Source organism: Coenobita brevimanus, chromosome 95 (assembly GCF_032717465.1).
Source record: "Coenobita brevimanus isolate Jiangsu-jjx chromosome 95, ASM3271746v2, whole genome shotgun sequence".
Taxonomy (NCBI): Eukaryota; Metazoa; Arthropoda; class Malacostraca; order Decapoda; family Coenobitidae; genus Coenobita; species Coenobita brevimanus.
This window is the reverse complement of record NC_137048.1, coordinates 8,399,927-8,417,604: the sequence shown is the minus strand read 5'-3', so window position 1 is coordinate 8,417,604 and position 17,678 is coordinate 8,399,927. Positions and strand designations below refer to the sequence as shown.

Sequence of the window (17,678 nt, the reverse complement as noted above, 5' to 3'; positions counted from 1 at the left end):
CCATGGAGACTTCACACATCCCTGCTTCAGTCCCACATTTAGATCAAAGAACTCACTCAGCTCACCATCCACTCACACCGTAGCCCTAGCTCCCTCGTGCATACTCATCACAGGACTCAACAATTTGCAATTCACTTCATATAATCTTAATACCTTCCACATACCTTGCCTATTTACTTTATCATATGCTTCCTCAAAGTCCATGAAAGTAGCATACACTTTCTTTCCCTTCTCTAGACACTTCTCCAATAAACATTTTAGAACAAATATCTGATCTACACATCTTTTTCCCTTCCTAAATCTCCCTTGTTCTTCTCCAACTAGCTCCTCTGTTATATGCCTAACCCTATCAGTAAGTATATATTCTACCATATATTTTTCCAATCACACTAAGAGGACAAATACCCCTATGGTTACCACATACTTCTCTCTCCCTTTTTCCTTTCTAAAGGGAACAATTGTACCTGATTTCCAGTCCTCTGGAACCCTTCCCTCTTCCCAAACCAATCTACACAACTTCCATATCCACTCCACAACAATCTGACCCCCATACTTCAGCATTTCACCACACACTCCATCAGTTCCTGGGGCCTTTCCCATCTTGATCTTCTTCATTGCTTCAACTATTTCCATCCTACTGATCTCTTCCTCCCTCCTCTCATCTCTTCTTCTCCCAGCTATTCCCCAACCACTTATACTCACACTGCTCTCACTCTCTACATTCAACAAATCCTCAAAGTGCTCCTTCCATCTCCTCATTTTCTCTCTCTTCTCAACCAACAACCTATTATTCCCATCTTTCACTCCCCTACTATTTCCCCTTTCACACTCCTACTTTTTTTTATCTCCTTCCAAAACAATTTCTTACTCTTCTTCCACTTCATATGGAGGTTTCTCCCAAACTCTTCATCCACTTTCTTCTTACTCTCCTTCACCAATCTCTTCACCTCCCTTCTCCTGCTCACATATACCTCTCTCTTCCCTCTCTCATCTTCTCCCCTACCTACTGTATACTCACTAGCCAGTCACTATATGCCTTCGTCCTTTGTTCTACAGCTCATTTCACCTTATCATTCCACCAAGTTGTCCCTTGTACACCCCTGCATCTCCTCCTCACTCCACAAACCACCTCGAACGCTGCGCTTATCTCTTGCATGAATATCGTGTATACTTCTGCCACCTCTACCATCTACTCTAACTCATACCTTCCCAATCTTTCTTCCACTATGCTCTTATACTCTGTCATTTTCTCACTCTCTTGCAACTTCTCCACTCTTTTCACAGGAGCTGTTTCCTCCTATCTTCCCCTTCGTCTCTTCACCCATTTTCTTTGCGGCCTTACCTTAGCCATCACTAAGTGATGGTCCAACATTCCATTCCCCCACCCTCTCCACACTCTTGCATCCAACACTTGTCTTCTCATTCGCTCATCCATACATACGTAGTCTATCACTGCCTTTCATTCAACAAGTACACCATCCATCCTCCACATGTCTCTCCATGTACACATGTGGATCATCTTGTGCCAGAAGAAGGTGCTAGCTACTGCCAACCCCTTACTAGCACAGATGCCCACCAAAGCACTACCATTCCCACCTACTTCAGCTGCCACACCACAGTAACCAACCACGCCATCCACTCATACATTCCCAACTTAACCATTCATGTCTCCAATTAAAAAAACTCTCTTGCTCCTCTCAAACTTGTCCATATGTGCTTCTACACTCGCCCAAAACTCATCTTTCACTCTTGCCACTCATTCCTCTGTCGGCAAATACAGTTGTCCAAGCTTGTATACATACTTTCATCCTCACCCGTACAATCTTTGCACTCACTCTTCCATACTCTCTTATATTCTCCTTCCACTCCTTGCTTATCATCAGACATACTCCCTCTTTTGCTCTCTCATTCTCATTAACTCCTGCACGTATTCCTAAACCATACTCCCATTCTCTCACCCTTTCACCTTTCCATTTTGTTTGTCAATCCACATACATCCACTCTTGCATCCTCAAGCACCTAAACAATCTCTCTCTCTTTCTCACTTCATCATTCACTCCTCTCACATTCCACATTCCCATCCTTAGAATGTCCTTTGTCCGTTCCTCGGTCATCAACGTATGGTCCATCCTGGTCCGAGGTGCTTTGTTCACTTGTTTAGTTTGTTCTTTTAACATGGTGGGACACTAACCCACCACCAACCCTTTTAGTCGCCTCATACTACAAGCAGGGATACTGGGGGGGTATTCTTGAAACTCCCCTAACCCCAGGAGGGTCTTACCCCCCCCCATGCAAAAACACAACAAAATGATAAAAGATTCAACTGGTAATCAGAAAATGGGTGTGGTGAGATTTTCAAGTTCCATCTGCTCTTGCATCCACACTGAAATGAGAAAACCCAATGAACCCAGTTTGATTTACTCTTAACTAATTTTAATAGCTACACATACAATAGCAAATGGAGATAACTGAAAAACCAGGCCCCTCAGTATTATTTTACTTACGGGCACACACAGTACCAGTTTAGAGTTTTATGTGTTTTCTTTGGGTTCCCATCATCAACAGCAACAACTTTACCTATACCATTTACTTGGAAATCAGTAATGTTGGTATTGTGGGAAAGAAAACTACTGTATGGACGAAAAAAGTCAATCCAGAGATGCTTACGTCTTACTTGTTCAACAATCCAAACTGGCACAGTGTCCCTAAAGCACCATAAGTGGCTTTTTCAAGGTTAGGTTTAATGAAAGTCTGGATGGTTCATATTAATGAAAGGGACCTAGAGGAGGCATAGCCCCCTTACCCACCACCTGTTACCAACCCAGGTTTTTTTTTTTTTTTTTTTTTTTTTTTTTTTTTTTTCGTGACTCCACTCACAGATTTTGGAAACAAAACATTTCCAAAAGAAATCATGGTGAATGCAAATTCATCACTTTAAAACACCAGAAATAATTGCTTAAAGCACAATACTCATGTTTCCCCAAAAGTAACAATTTACCAGCTAACTTGCATGATTCCCTACCATAAATATTGAACTTAATACAGTAAACTCTTAATTATCCATCATCACAGTATCCAGCAAATTTATGCAATATCCAGCGCCGAAACAGGACGTAACCAGAGGTTCTAGGCAATATCCGGCGATGAGGTGTATCATTTCATCATTCATTCATTGCCAGACGCCATGTATCCCAGACAGGGTGGCCAAGGGCTTAGAGTTAATTGTTTTACAGGGAGGGGCACTAATCCTCCACCAACCCCACTTGACGTAGGGATGCCAACAGCATCTGGTGTTCCCAGGCGGTCACCCATCCAAGTACTAACCAGACCCAACGTTGCTTAACTTCGCTGATCGAACGGGAAGCGGTGTACTCAACGTGGTATCAGCCACCTCATAATCAGTAGCCAACTAGTGCTGTATTACTGTACCGGTATTGTATCACTATCTCACTGTAATTTATGCTTAATTTTCATCTTTTACTCAAGGGAAAGTTTTAAGCATAGAGGGATGAGATGGATGGTAACACTTCATCCAGCTCAATGCCAAATGTTGAGCCAATGTAGGGGTATTATGCAATATCCATTTCATGTCACTTGGCATAGGACTTGGCTGAATTACAACGGATAATTTGAGTTTACTGTATAGCATTTGTGGCAGACAGTTATAGTGAAAATTTCCCCAATTCAACCAATGTCAAAACACATCGCATACACACACATTATTGGGTAAATGTTTACTTTCATTCAACCACAAAATATCAATGCAATTTCCATCCATCCATTGCCAGAAGCCATGTATCCCAAATGGGGTGGCCAAGGGCTTAGAGTTAATTGTTTTACAGGGAGGGACACTAATCCTCCACCAATCCCACTTGACACGTAGGGATGCCAACAGCATCTGGTGTTCCCAGGCGGTCACCAATGCAATTTCTAGTACGTATATTCCAATGTGATCTGAACAATCTTGGCTTTCAGTTTACTGGAAATCACAAATTTTTTAATACTACCTAATCTCAGTAAGAAATTTGGATCTACTGTACCTTTTTTTTTTTTTTTTTTTGCATTATTAGGGTTGTCTTATTGCTGTGTTTTTTTTTTTTTTTTTGACGAAATGCCCAAGAACTGGGTTTTCAGAATATGCGGTAAATTTTTATAAGTTGCCAATACACCCCCCAGGTTGTGCAGTATTGTCTTCTAGACCTAACCTAACCTAACCTAACCTGCTGCAGCAGAATGCTTACCTTACAGTTAGGTGTCATACCATGAGTTTATGGTAGTAATATCCCTGAACCGCATATTGGCAACTTGTAAAAATACAGTAATATCAAATTTCCCTCAAAAGAAAAGCTATCCAAAATCTATCTATCTATCTATTGCCAGAATCCTTAATCCCATACGGGGTGGCCACAAACAAACTGCCTCCATGTCGCCCTGTCCCCCGCCATTTCACTACCCTTCTCCCAACTCACACACCCCTCTCTCATATACCTCTCCACTCCATCCCTCCCTATCATCCTCAGCCTCCCCCTCCCTCTCCCCCCCTCCACCTCACTCACATACACTCTCCTCACCAGTCTCTCACCCTCCATCCTCTCCAAAAATGACCTAGTCATACAAAAAACCTAACCTAGCCTAACCAGGGGGGCAAATTTCAACAAGAAATAGAATTCGGTATAATTATAAATTTCACAATGAAATTTTATATTTTCTTGATCACAGGACCAATATAACTAAGGAAATATACAATGAAAATGGCAGACTGAAAGCCAGGACAACTGAATATTTTCCAATTATAATTTAGATCTTCAGTGGAAAAGTTTCTAAAGAATGGAAAGAAGTTGTATGCGGCCTTCATGGATCTGGAGAAAGCATATGAAAGGGTGAATTGACAAGGATTGTGGAAAGTATTAAGTATATATGGAGTAGATGGGAAGTTATTGAAGGCCGTGAAGGGTATGCATGAGGGTGCTAAGGCTGCAGTGCGTGTGGATAGTGAAATGAGTGAATTTTTCTATCTGAAGGTTGGATTGAAACAAGGATGTGTCATGTCTCCATGGTTGTTCAATCCATGTAAAATGGGGTCATAGCATGGAGAGTAGACCAGCATACTCTCCCAAACATTTCCTCTAACTATCTATGCACTACACCACATACACTTTACATTTCACACAACGTATCCCACTACGTTACAGGGGTTGGCGACAGCAAGGGCATGCGGCCAGAAAACTTTGCCCCCGCTACCTAGTGGCAGACTTCTGGGGGGAAGCGTGGCAGGGGTTACGCCGGCATAGATCATGGGTCCAGGGCAAGATGGGGCTCGGGCCTGTGCTAGAGGGTACAGGGCATTGCGGTTCCCAGGCTGCTGCTTCCGCCCAATAGAGAGGGGCCCGAACCTGGGAGTAGCGCCGCAGGAGGCTGCCCTATCAGTGGGTGTATAATGGCGGGATAGTTGCAGTGCCAAGGCACGCTTGGCGGGTGTCCCTGCAGCTGTCCTGACAGGGTGCCCCGAGGCCATTACCACAGCCACTGGTAAGCTGGTGGGCTAGGGGTCCCAGATCCATTGCCTGGACCTGGGACTGTGCAGTGAATGGGGCCTGTGCTATGTCTATCCACCTTTATTAATACTGAAGATGCCAAAATAAGTTTCAAAGCAAGCCTGAGGACAGTAAATCACCCAAGGAGATGAGGGTGGGTTCATGGAATGTGGGAAGTTTGAGGGGAAGTCGTTCAGGCATTCAGTAGGAGGTGGGTGGATGTGGCGTGTTTGCAGGAAGTCCGGTACAGGGGTGGATCAGCCAGAAAGATTGTTGGGAAGGACTGTTGCTATAAGTTGTTTTGGCAGGGGGGGGCAGACGGATATGGAGGTGTTGGTGTGATGGTTGCGAAGAAATGGGTGGAATATGTTATGAATGTTTTGGGAGTAAGCGATAGGATATTGGTAGTGAAAATTCTGTTGGGTAGAAAGATAGCTGCGATTATATTGGCATATGCTCCACAGGCAGGATTGGATGTAGCTGAGAAAGATAGATTTTGGGATGATTTAATACGTGTAGTGGGTAGTATATATGCAGGATGATGAGATAGTGATTTTGAGAGGGGACTGAAATGGTCATGTAGGTGACGCAGCACAAGGTTATGAAGGAGTGCATGGGGGATGTGTGTATAGTATAAGGAATGCAGAAGGGGAAAGGATACTCGATTTTGGGGAGGCAACGGACATGATTGTGTGCAACACATATTTTAGGAAAAGAGACAGTAGGTTAATTACGTATGAGTCTGGGGGAAATAGCAGTCAGATAGATTATTTTCTGGTTAGGTGGGCCGATAGGAGATTAGTGAGGGATGTTAAAGTTATAGGAAGTGAGGAGTGTGTGCAGCAGCACAAACTATTTGTTTTGTGATATGGTGCTTAAAGAACAAATGATGAAAAAGAGGACTTATGTACCTAGGAGGAAAATACGGAAGCTGAAAAACCAAGTAGTACGGGATGCCTTCTATGGCAAGTTGAGAAGAGTGGTGGCTGAACAGGGAGCTGTAGACAGAGGCATTAATGAACAGTACACAGCCCTCAAGAACAATTTCTTGAGAGTTACTGATGTAACATGCGGTTGGACAAGAGGACCACCAAGACATAAAGTACCGTAAACTGGGGTGAATTCGGACTCGGGGCGAATTCGGATAATACTGCAATAAAAAGTTGTTTAAATTATTTAATAATTAATGAATAAACATATTAGAAATCTGTTTGCTCCCAATTGTTTGTAATTCTTTACTGTACTTTCGTGTAAAAAGATACTTAATATATCACGTGACACATACCAGGTATATACTAAAAAGCAAACATATGTAAAAAGAATAAAATTTGTAACATTGGCAAACTTTCTTTGGCAGAAATGTTAATGAATAGATGCAGGAAAATCTTCGGTGGCCGGATGTACTTTCATGCATAGTGTGAAAGTGCAAAGTAAGTAATTGGCGTTATCTTCTCAATTAATCTCTTAACTGGGCATTTAATGAAATTTTTAAAATTTTCATGCAAATTGGAGTCAGTTCGGACATGAGGTGAATTCGGACAGGGGGCGTATGAATGAAAAATTAACACTTTTTACAATGTACAATTGCTTATAATTTGCCAGATGTGGATACTGTGTGTAATTGGGTTCATATGTATCATTTACAGGTATACTCTTGAGCTTTTATGGTACTACCTGTTTAAACAAGGTCACCCAATGACTCGAACATTTAAGAAAAGAACTGGTGGAGATCAAGGTCCTTATCGTAGTGAAAAAGGCAAGCAAAAAACTGGTAAAGCCAAATAATCATGTTAAATATCACCTGTACCTTATAATCCATCAGTCTTCCAAAAACAAAATTATTAGTCAAGAAATGATTGTTCCATATACAGTACTAAGGTTTGTAGCTAGATTTGTCTTATCTACATGTGTTCTAATATGTTTTATTTAAACCAAGGAAAAAAATAAAACTGCTCTTGTGTTCATATCTCATTATAGTCATTAGCTAATTTTGTCAGGGAGTGGCATTATTTTTGTACTGGAAGAACATTTTTTTAAAAGCCCCAGAGCGTCCGAAATGGCCCCACATAGGTCCGAGACTAAACTGGGAACCCAGGGTAGTCATATGCATTCATTTTCTATTTATGTACGAATTTATACAGTGTGTCCGAATTCACCAAAGTTTGAGTACAAATTCGGACACCCATTACTATATTTGCTATAATTATATATGAAACATTTTAAATTTTGTACTGCTATGATTCGATACCCTAGTGGACCAGCTCAACATACAGTACTTAAGATCTTGGACTGAATTAAAAACTAGATTACATGGCACAAAAAAATGAAAAAATCGTCCGAATTCACCCCAGTTTACGGTAACTTGGTGGTGGGATGAGGGGGTAGAAGCTGCAGTTAAGGAGAAAAGAAGGCTTTTTCGGGAATGGAAGAAGGGTGGTAGCAAAGAGGAATATTTGACTGCCAAGCAGAGGGCTAGAAGAGAGGTATACAGGGCAAAGTCTGAGTCACTGAGACTATTACTTGATAATGTAAATCATGGGGAAAGGAAAAATATGATATTTAGGATGGCAGGTCAGGTGAAGAGGGATAATCAGGATATTACAGGTGAGCAGTTTGTGAAGAATGATGAAGGAAAGGTAGTGGTGAACAGTGAGGTTATTAAAGAAGCATGGAGACAGCATTATAACCGGTTGTTGAATGAGGAGTTTGACTGGGATAGGGAAGGTTTGGAGCCAGCAGATCCAGTGTCTGGCCCTTGGCCTTTGATTGATGCTGCTACTGTGAGTGAGGCTATAGGCAGGATGAAGGTGGGGAAGGCAGCAGGCGTGTCTGGGTTGACTGCCAAAATGTTGAAGGCCTCAGGCGATATAGGGGTGAGGTTAGTCACTGACCTGATAAATAGGAGTATTTATGAGTGTGTTGTCCCAGATGACTGGCTGAAGAGTGTAATTGTAAATGTGTATAAAGGGAAGGGTGATGCCCTGGAAAGAGGAAATTACAGAGGTATAAAGCCATGTGGAGAGGATGGAGGGTGAAAGACTGACGAAGAGAGTGTATGTGAGTGAGGTGGAGGGGGCAAGAGGGAGGGGGAGGCCGAGGATGAGATGGAGGGATGGGGTGGAGAGGTATATGAGAGAGGGGGGTGTGAGTTGGGAGCAGGGCAGTCAAATGGCGGGGGACAGGGCGACTTGGAGGCGATTTGTTTGTAGCCACCCCAAACGGGATTGAGGTGTCTGGCAATAGATAGATAGATAAAGCTTTTAGATAATGAAGGTAATGGAGAGAGTTTTAGAAGGTATGATTAGAGAAAGAGTAAATATTGATGAGATGCAGTTTGGGTTTATGCCAGGTAGGGGGACCACTGATGCTATATTCATTGTTCGACAGCTTCAGGAAAAATATATTGGTAGGAGAAGGGATCTTTATTTTGTTTTTGTTGATTTGGAAAAGGCCTTTGACAGAATCCCTAGAGAGGTGGTGAAGTGGGCAATGAGAAAGCTTGGCTTGGAGGAATGGCTGGTTAGGGTGGTTATGGCTATATATGTGGGTGCTCACACCCAGGTAAGAGTGAATGGAGATTTGAGTGATGAGTTTTCTGTGAATGTTGGTGTGCATCAGGGGTCAGTCTTGAGTTCCATGTTGTTTATCATGGTACCTGAAGCCCTCTCACGTGACTTTAGAAACGGACGCCCATGGAAGTTGTTGTATCCTGATGATTTGGTGTTGATTGCAGAGAACGAATGGGAGGCGGAGGAAACGTTTAGGAAGTGGAGAGATGGTATGGGGCACAAGGGTAAATGCAGATAAAACAAAAGTGATGATATCTAGGGTTGGTGGCGGTACTGTCAAAGACGAGGGAGAGTGGCCATGTGCAGTTTGCCACAAGGGCGTGGGAAGTAATTCCATCTTGTGCAGTGTTTGTGATAAATGGGTGCATAAGAGATGTAGTGGTATCAGAGGTAGACTGCGAGATAATGCTGATTTTATGTGTACGGCGTGTCGGGGTGAGCAGGTGGAGATTGTTAGACGTGAAAGGATTGAACTTGCTGGTGAATCTCTTGAGTGTGTGGAAGAGTTTTGTTATTTGGGACACATGTTGTGTGCTGGAGGTGGGGCTGGAGCTAGCTCTGTGGCTAAGGTGAGAAGTGATTGGAAGAAGTTCAGGGAGCTCTTACCTCTCCTGACACTGAGAGGACTCTCCCTACATGCTAAGGGGTCTTTGTATGCAGCATTTGTTAGGAGTGTAATGCTGTATGGCAGTGAGACCTGGGCAGTGAAGGAGGAAGATATTCGTCGGCTCAGACATACAGAAATGTCAATGATTAGGTGGATGTGCAGTGTGTCCCTGCGTCCAAGGCCTGGAGGGGCTGGGTTTACGATGGAAGAGTTGAGAGGTAGGATGGGACTGGAGTGTATTGGTGTTGTGATGAGGAGAAGTAGATTGAGATGGTTTGGACATGTGGAAAGGATGGGGGATGATAATTGGGTGAGGAAGGTGAGAAGTGTTAATATTGGGGGTGGGGTTATGAGGGGTAGACCGAGAATGACATGGGACGAGGTCATTAAGTGTGACCTCAGGGTTAAGGGACTGAACAGGGAGGCTGCAATGGATCACGCAGCATGGAGAGTTGCCATTAGGTGACCAAGGCCGACACATGCAAGTATGTTGGCGCCTTTAAAAACGAAACGAAACGAAACGTTGGGCAGTGGATGTTGGAGTGACCCTAGTGCAAGAGCATAGTTTGGGAACAACCTGTACTGTACAGTATTGTAGTTTGCAGATGATACTGTGTTGTTAAGTGAAGACAAAGGGAAGCTGCAAGGCTTTTTTTTTTTTTTTTTTTTTTTTTGTATGTGAGGAAGAAGGAACCAAAGGCAACGAGCCAGCAAAACTGTTCCTTCCAAAAGAAAAATAAAATACAGGAGAGAGCCAAATTCAAGATCCATTCATTTCGAGATGCCTGGTGTATGAGTTTGGGAGACTGTGTAAGAAACGCAATCTAAAGGTGAATGTATGGTCTTCGAGAAAAGTGAAGTCAGTGAATGTACACAACGAGGCTGGATGAGGAGGAAATGGAAAATGAGTGCATTTAAGTACTTGGGTAGTGTGATGAGTAAGGCTGGAAGGGTGAAGTGCTTGAAAGGGTGCAACAGGGAAGGAATGTTGCTGGTTCCTTGAGAGCAGTGATAAGAAACAGGGAAGTGAGCATAGAAGTGAAAAAGTTACTACATGACAGTATTGTGATACCAGCTCTAACGTACGGTAGTGAAGCTTGGACCCTGTTGGAGGGACACAAGTCAAGAGTAAGAGCAGTGGAGTTATTTGAAAAGAGCAAGTGGAGTCACATGGAGAGACAGACTGACAAATGAGGAAGTGAAGGAGCGTTGTGGTGTGGATGTGGCTGTGATAGCAAGCATTAGGAGAAATACACTGAGGTGGTTTTGCCATGTGGAGAACATGGAGAGCGAGAGACTGACAAGGAGAGCGTGAGTGAGGTGGAGGGGGGGAGAGGGAGGGGGAGGCCAAGGCTGAGATGGACGAATGGAGTGGAGAGGTATATGAAAGAGGGAGGTATGAGCTGGGAGCAGGGCAATAAAATGGCAAGGGACAGGACGATATGGAGACGATTTATTTGTGGCCACCCCTTACGCGAATAAGGCGGCTGGCAATAGATAGAGAGAATTTAGGTACATATTTCCTTTATTGCCATTTCCTATTTTTGGTGTTTTTTCTTCCATCTGATAGTATTTTAGTTCATCTGAGTGTTTTGTGGCCACATTTGTTATCCAAATGAATAAAACCATAAGGCTATGGCAATCTTGGGCCTAATCTAAGTGTTTAACTAAACCTAACCTAACCTAGCTTAACTGTATGGTAGCTAATAATTTAATCTACCCTACCCTAACCTAACCCGACCCAGCCCAACCTAACCTAACCCAGCATCCAGTTGGGAAACGAAATCCACCGCTCAGCTGAGCAAGATTCAATAATATTCAATTGCACACAACAAAACACTTACGGTACAGGCATACACTATATGACAGCACAAATCCACTGGGTATGGTAAGACTGCCTGCTAAAGAAACAGCAGTAAAGGAAATCAATACCCTAATTTTACCATAACCAAACCAAACAACCCAACCTAACATACATCAGACCTAACCTGGGCACTCTTTGGTCCTAACCACCTCGGAACATTGAAATCCACGGGTGATCACAGTTATGCCAGGACTGATTAAAACCGGACTAATGCAAGCTACTGTTGGTTGAAACTCATTAAACAGGTAATATTCATTTGTCACAGAAGTACATGAAAGTACAGTACCTTAATTCAGGCAATGTCTAAAACATATACCGGTACTGAGAGGATTTTAACTGCACAAACTATCAACCCTAATTTCATTTGAGGAAATAAGGTCCCTAACCTAGGCTATACTCAAAAACTTTACCAAACCTTCACACCAGGACCAATGAATTATTACATGTTCAGATATTATGATGGCCTTACATCAGTCTACACTCAAGATTCCAACTGAGCAATGAGGACACTCCAGGCTGTTCCCAACGAATCAGGTAAGCATGAATATAACCTGAAGTAAAGGCAAACAGTTCCACTACCAGTTCTTACCTCGCAAATGACTGGGTCAGTGTCATGACTATCGTCTGGTCTCATCACGGAAATTGGAATACTAATCCACTCGCAACCCCTAACCTCAACAGCGGCGCTTTTATTTATGACTTATGAGCGAATCGAGCGATTGAGCGAAGGTTGCAAGCTAGTGTGTAGCGCCTTTGGTTATGTTAGCTATTACTAGTCCGCTACAGTCGCTACTTTATATTATGTTCGATACTCAATTTTAATAAATTTTAACAAACTTGAGATAATGAAAAAAAGAAGAATTAGTAAACAGGATATATAAATGGGACGAAAAATATTGGAAATCGGATATGGAGGATAAACAAAGCTTAATTATTTACAGAAAAGGGAAGAAACTCGGTCAAGAAGAAAGCATATACGACAACACACCAGAATCAGTTATGTTCTTTAAATGCCGAACAAACTCACTGAACCTAAACGAGAAGAATAGACACACTTACCAAGAAACTATAAATGCCCATTCTGTGATACTGGTCCAGAGAACCTACAACATTTAATTCGTAATGGATTATGCAAAGTATATTGAAAAGAGATCACTGTTAAGTGAACTACAACAATTGAACTACCAGCGCGGAGGGATGAGCCCGACACCACAACCCCAGGAGGAGAGAATAAGGGGGTGACACCCAACCCACAAGGGACAAAGGAGGGGCTGAAGTACCTGGGCAGATGTCCAGGCAACAACGGCGCATCTCCCTCGCGACCCGGCGCCCCTCTTCCGCGCAGCCAGACCACCCGGCAGTGTACGGAAAAAGTACACTACTCTCCAGCACAGGGAATGCTCGCCAGAACCGTGGTGGGACTTTCAGTGCCAAGTTCCCAGGCACACCCTCGGAAGCCGAGTCAGTTGGATCGGCACCACGCCTAACTGAGGACTCAGGAGGTGCCTCTAGGGTAACTATTCCTCTACCTAGACGGAAGGAGGTCATGCTCCGTTGGAGCTGTAGCAAAAGCCGAGAGAGTACGTCCGACCTCTTCCTCCCGACGTTACAGGCACAAGACCTTCCCACACGGAAGGAGGGCACGCTCCGTCAGAGCTGTGGCGAAAGCCGAGAGAGTATGTCCGACCTCATCCTCCTGACGTCCCCGGAACAGGTAACCCCAACCCGACGAAGGGAGGTCACGCTCCGTCGGAGCTGTGCCGAAAGCCAAGAGTGTATGTCCGATCACTTCCTCCCAAAGTTTCCAGGGCAGGAAGCCCTATCCCTACGACAGGAGTGCCCCCGCACCCCTGATCCACGTAGGAGCACAGGAAGTGCCCAACGGGGCTGCCTGATGAAAGGAGTCACTTCTGGCTTGCCCCACTGCCCTGGTGTTAGAGCAAGGTGCCATTCTTTCTGGCTCTCTCCTTGGAAGACTGGAGTCTCTCCCTCTACAGGCTCCCCACCTGAGTCCGGACCAGACGAGGCGCCCCCAAGGCCCAGAATCCAGTCCCTGCAGCCCGGGCCACCCCAGACACTGACGGGATCTGCCAGGACCAGAAGCCCCAGCCCTACCCTGTCGGCCTCCCCATGCAACAGAAGGTGCAGTCCCTGGAGCCAGCAGGCCTCCCCAGGTGCCCTCTCCCAATCCAAGCAGCCGCAGTTCTCCCCTGATGGCTGCCCCGGACTGGGGTATGGGCTGCCCTACCTCAGCAGCACCCTCCTCCCGGCCAACCCTCAGGCCAGGCCTCCACCAGGCCCTCCCCCGGACCCCAATGACGACCAAGGGCAAATGGCGTACACCCAGACTTCTGGCCGTCTTCGGGCTCAGTCCTGAGGGCCTTGCCTCCTGCAGATCGACGTGGCAAGAAAGCCGCCCCTTTCACTGCCCCATTACTCCCAGACTAGTGACAACTCCATGGGCCCCACTGTTCTGCACAGCTCCCCAAATGGCCTGTTTCCCACACCTGGGCGCCCACTGGAGCTCCCTACATAGGCCCTCTCCCCCGTGGGCTGTGGTCTCCTCTCCATCAGAACTGTGAGTGACAGGTCTCGGATTACATACCTCCCTGGTGTTGTGAACCCCCCCCCCTTTTTTCAGTGAACTACTAGTGATCGTTCTGTGTTCCTCTCCCCTATCCCCATATGTGGCACCCCCCCCCCCGTCAGTGTTCCCCTCCTTGCTGACGAGTCGAGCCCCTGTGAATCACGTGCGGAGTGTACTATATAACCCCAGCCCCAGGTTGAGACCCCCCCCCCTTCGGAAAGGACAGACAAGCCCATATCACTCACGCAACACAGCAATATCTCAGTACTGGATCCTCCCCCACCTCTCCTCCCTGCCCCCAGCCTGGCATCACAGAAAGAAACCTCCCAATCCTCAGTAAGCCCCTTGCCCCCCCCCCTACTTTCCACGCAGTGTGACCTACGGTATATTCTCGACCAGTGTGGCGCATATGTGGAGGCTAAGTTAGCTACGGACTGCTGTACATTGTCAAGCAGAGATGATGTATTAGCTAGGACCCGTCTATGTCACACGAGCACCTAGGCTTCAGAGCTGTCCCTGTGGGTATACTGGGTTGTGTTGTATGCAAACCTCTCTGAGTTGATGTATTATCTATATTGGCGAAATATTGCCTGTGATACTGCGGGGAAATGACCCAGATGTGAGACAAAGATGCTGAACTAGGTGGACAGTGATTCTGACCAATGTCAGTGTAAAGCATTGTGTAATTTCGACTCTGGTCATAGAATACTGTGTGTGTAATTGTTTCTCTATTAATATATTGGTGTATTTGTTCACTCGTGGTGTTAGTGTTTCCCTTCCTTGCTAGTGCTGACCTGGTCAGGAATTAAGGACCCAGAGTTGCACCGTGACTGGACCCGAGAAGTCGGGACACAGAACATACTGCATAACACTGGTGGCTAGCGGTGGCTCTTGACCCAGCGGTAAAACGGCAAGGAACGGAAATTTCGCAACCATGGCGGCTAGACCACACGTTCAACACCCAAAGTTCGATGCCGAACTCTGCAGTATACACACATATATGTCTATGATCAAAGCCATACTAGACATAAGCTTTGAGAATGATCGAGAAAAGATAGCAGTCACACTCCCCCGCCTTGGAAAAATTGTCTTGAGCATTGCCACAAACATAGTCCCGGAGCTGAAATGGGACCAATTTCAACAATTTGTGACCCAAGCTGTCATGCCCTCTCTAGGGAAAGTCATTGCCTTCTCCCAGTTAGATGCACTAACTTACGATGGGAACTTGGACGACACCCTCATTCAAACGCGACGTCTCGTCGCCACTGCCTACCTGGAGGCAGACCCACAAACCCAGGACGAACATATGTTTAATACTCTCCTACAAGTACTCCACAGTGTGGTCAGGGAACATTTTACCATTTACGACCTGACTGGGGATATTGACAAAGATATCCAGTTGGTGAGGCGCCTACTCGCCGCCTGCTCCACGCCCCAACAGATAGGGGCAGTGAGCAGAATCCCCACCCACAAGCTGCCCCCCAACAAGCCCCAGACACCGACCCCACACCCACCGCCCCAGGAACCGCTAGCCCTTCCCTAAGCCACGCCCACCAGGAAACAACCTACTCCCAGGGAAACGTCCAATCTCATCTCCATCAGCCCCTGGGAGTTCACAGCATGCAGTCACCGCTGCCCCATACACAATATTAGAAAGCAACTAAAGGCTGCCCAGCGAAGAGCTGCTAACCAGGGGTGCCACAAAGTGTCGGCCATCGAGGATGATCGGCCCAGTGAACCCTCCCCCTTCATAGAGGCTTCCGACGCCAACGAGGTGGACATATGCGGCGAGGGGGAAGGTGCCTCACCCCAGCTGGATTTTTAGGACCCCCCCCCCGCACCTCCCCATGGTGGCGGGGGCCACACCACACAAGTATCGCCCCCCGGTCTACAACAAAGCCAGGTTAAATGGGGTGAAAGCTCGACTGCTGGTTGACATGGGAGCAGCCAGATCGTGCCTATACCATCACTTCTACTTCTGTCACGCCAGAGCCTTTGGCCCTCTCCTCCCCACTTCAGCCCACCTACTAGACGTGGGGGACGGCCCCCTGCCCATCTGTGGGGAAACCCGGGCTCTTCGTGTCCAAAGTCACCAATAAGCAACTGCCTAACACCAGTTTGTTATATCTGACTCCTCCTGCTGTGCCTATGATGGGTATTTGGGGTGGGATCTGTTGCAGAAACTCCTGGCCAACATCGACTGTCACGGAAGATGGTTGCATTTCCATATGGCACCAGATCCACCCCCTCAAGCTCTGTGCACGTGCCACACCATAAACCCCCCTCTCCCCCTCCCTCCTTTCACCCCCCACCCCTTAGTCCCGCCCCTGCACCTAACACCCGCCGTAAGTTAGTGCGTCCAACTGGGAGAAGGCGATGACTTTCCCTAGGGAGGGCGTGACGGCTTGAGTCATGATTTGTTGAAATTGGTCCCATTTCAGCTCCGGGACTATTTTTGTGGCTATGCTCGAGACAGTTTCTCCAAGGTGGGGGAGTGTGACTGCTACCTTTTCTCGATCATTCTCAAAGCTTATGTCTAGTATGGCTTTAATCATAGACATATACAGTGGGCTCGCACAGTGCGCGAGAGATTGGGCTGTGTACGAGCTCGCACACTGGGAATTCGCGTACTAGGAATACATAATCTTATGGGAATAATTACGTATGGGCGGTACCCCCTCATACCTGGACATTTTTTTGGCCCTTAGAGACATAATAAAGGTCATATGTTTCAGACATTGTACTAAAGCTATAGCTACAATAACAAAATATGGGTAGTCACCTTAACAACAGTAGACAACAGGCCTGATGACCTTAAATAACAGGGGTTCCAAGTCATGGCAACACTTACAGTGCCTCACTCCCCACCGCACCTCCCACCGCACCAACATTTCCCTCCACAGACTCCTCTTGAGCACCTTCCCCAGGAGCATCAAAGTCACTCACTTCGGCCATAAACCCTTCAAAGTCCAATGCTGACACTTCTGACATTGCATCCTCTTCATCCTCAACAGGAACAGGAGCAGACGATGTCGATGGTTCCGCAATTTCACCAACTTGAGCCCGCTGTGTGTAGCTTGTTATGAGCATCTGTCTTCTGTTTATTTCTTCCCTGTGCCTGTCTGTGTAGAAACGGAAGAGTTTGTTGATACCAACCAGAAGTTCCTCCATTCTTAGGTTGCTCACTTCCTGTTCCTTCACCTCTTCCTTGAGCTTATCCACAGCAGCAAGGATCTTGCTAATGTTTGACATACACAGCTCAGTCCTGCCTTCCATCACGCATCAACATGACAACACATGACGCACTGTGTGAGGAGTGGTCGCGCATTTTTGAGCCACTCCTTGCCTCTGCCTCTCGTTCTATGCGGTAAACTCGCGCATTGAAGGGTTTTTGGTTATGATTTTTGGTCACTCGTGCACAAGGCGAATCGCGCACTGCGATGACGTGCACTGTGCGATCCTACTGTATGTGTGTATATCGTAGAGTTCGGCATCGAACTTTGGGAGTTGAATGTGT

At 45.9% G+C, this 17,678-nt stretch overlaps 1 protein-coding gene and 1 pseudogene across 2 annotated transcripts in view; both read right to left on the bottom strand.

Annotated features, from left to right (window-relative positions):
- Positions 1-12,235, bottom strand: part of Polr3E (RNA polymerase III subunit E) — a 187,686-nt gene extending 175,451 nt beyond the window's left edge. For both annotated transcript variants that reach the window (XM_080282857.1, XM_080282858.1), the window contains exon 1: positions 12,164-12,235. In XM_080282857.1, coding sequence (XP_080138983.1) covers positions 12,164-12,208 — 45 coding nt within the window. In that variant the 5' untranslated portion in view covers positions 12,209-12,235. The remainder of the gene's footprint in view (positions 1-12,163) is intronic.
- Positions 3,276-3,395, bottom strand: LOC145413336 (5S ribosomal RNA; annotated as a pseudogene).
- Positions 12,236-17,678: the final 5,443 nt, after the last annotated feature.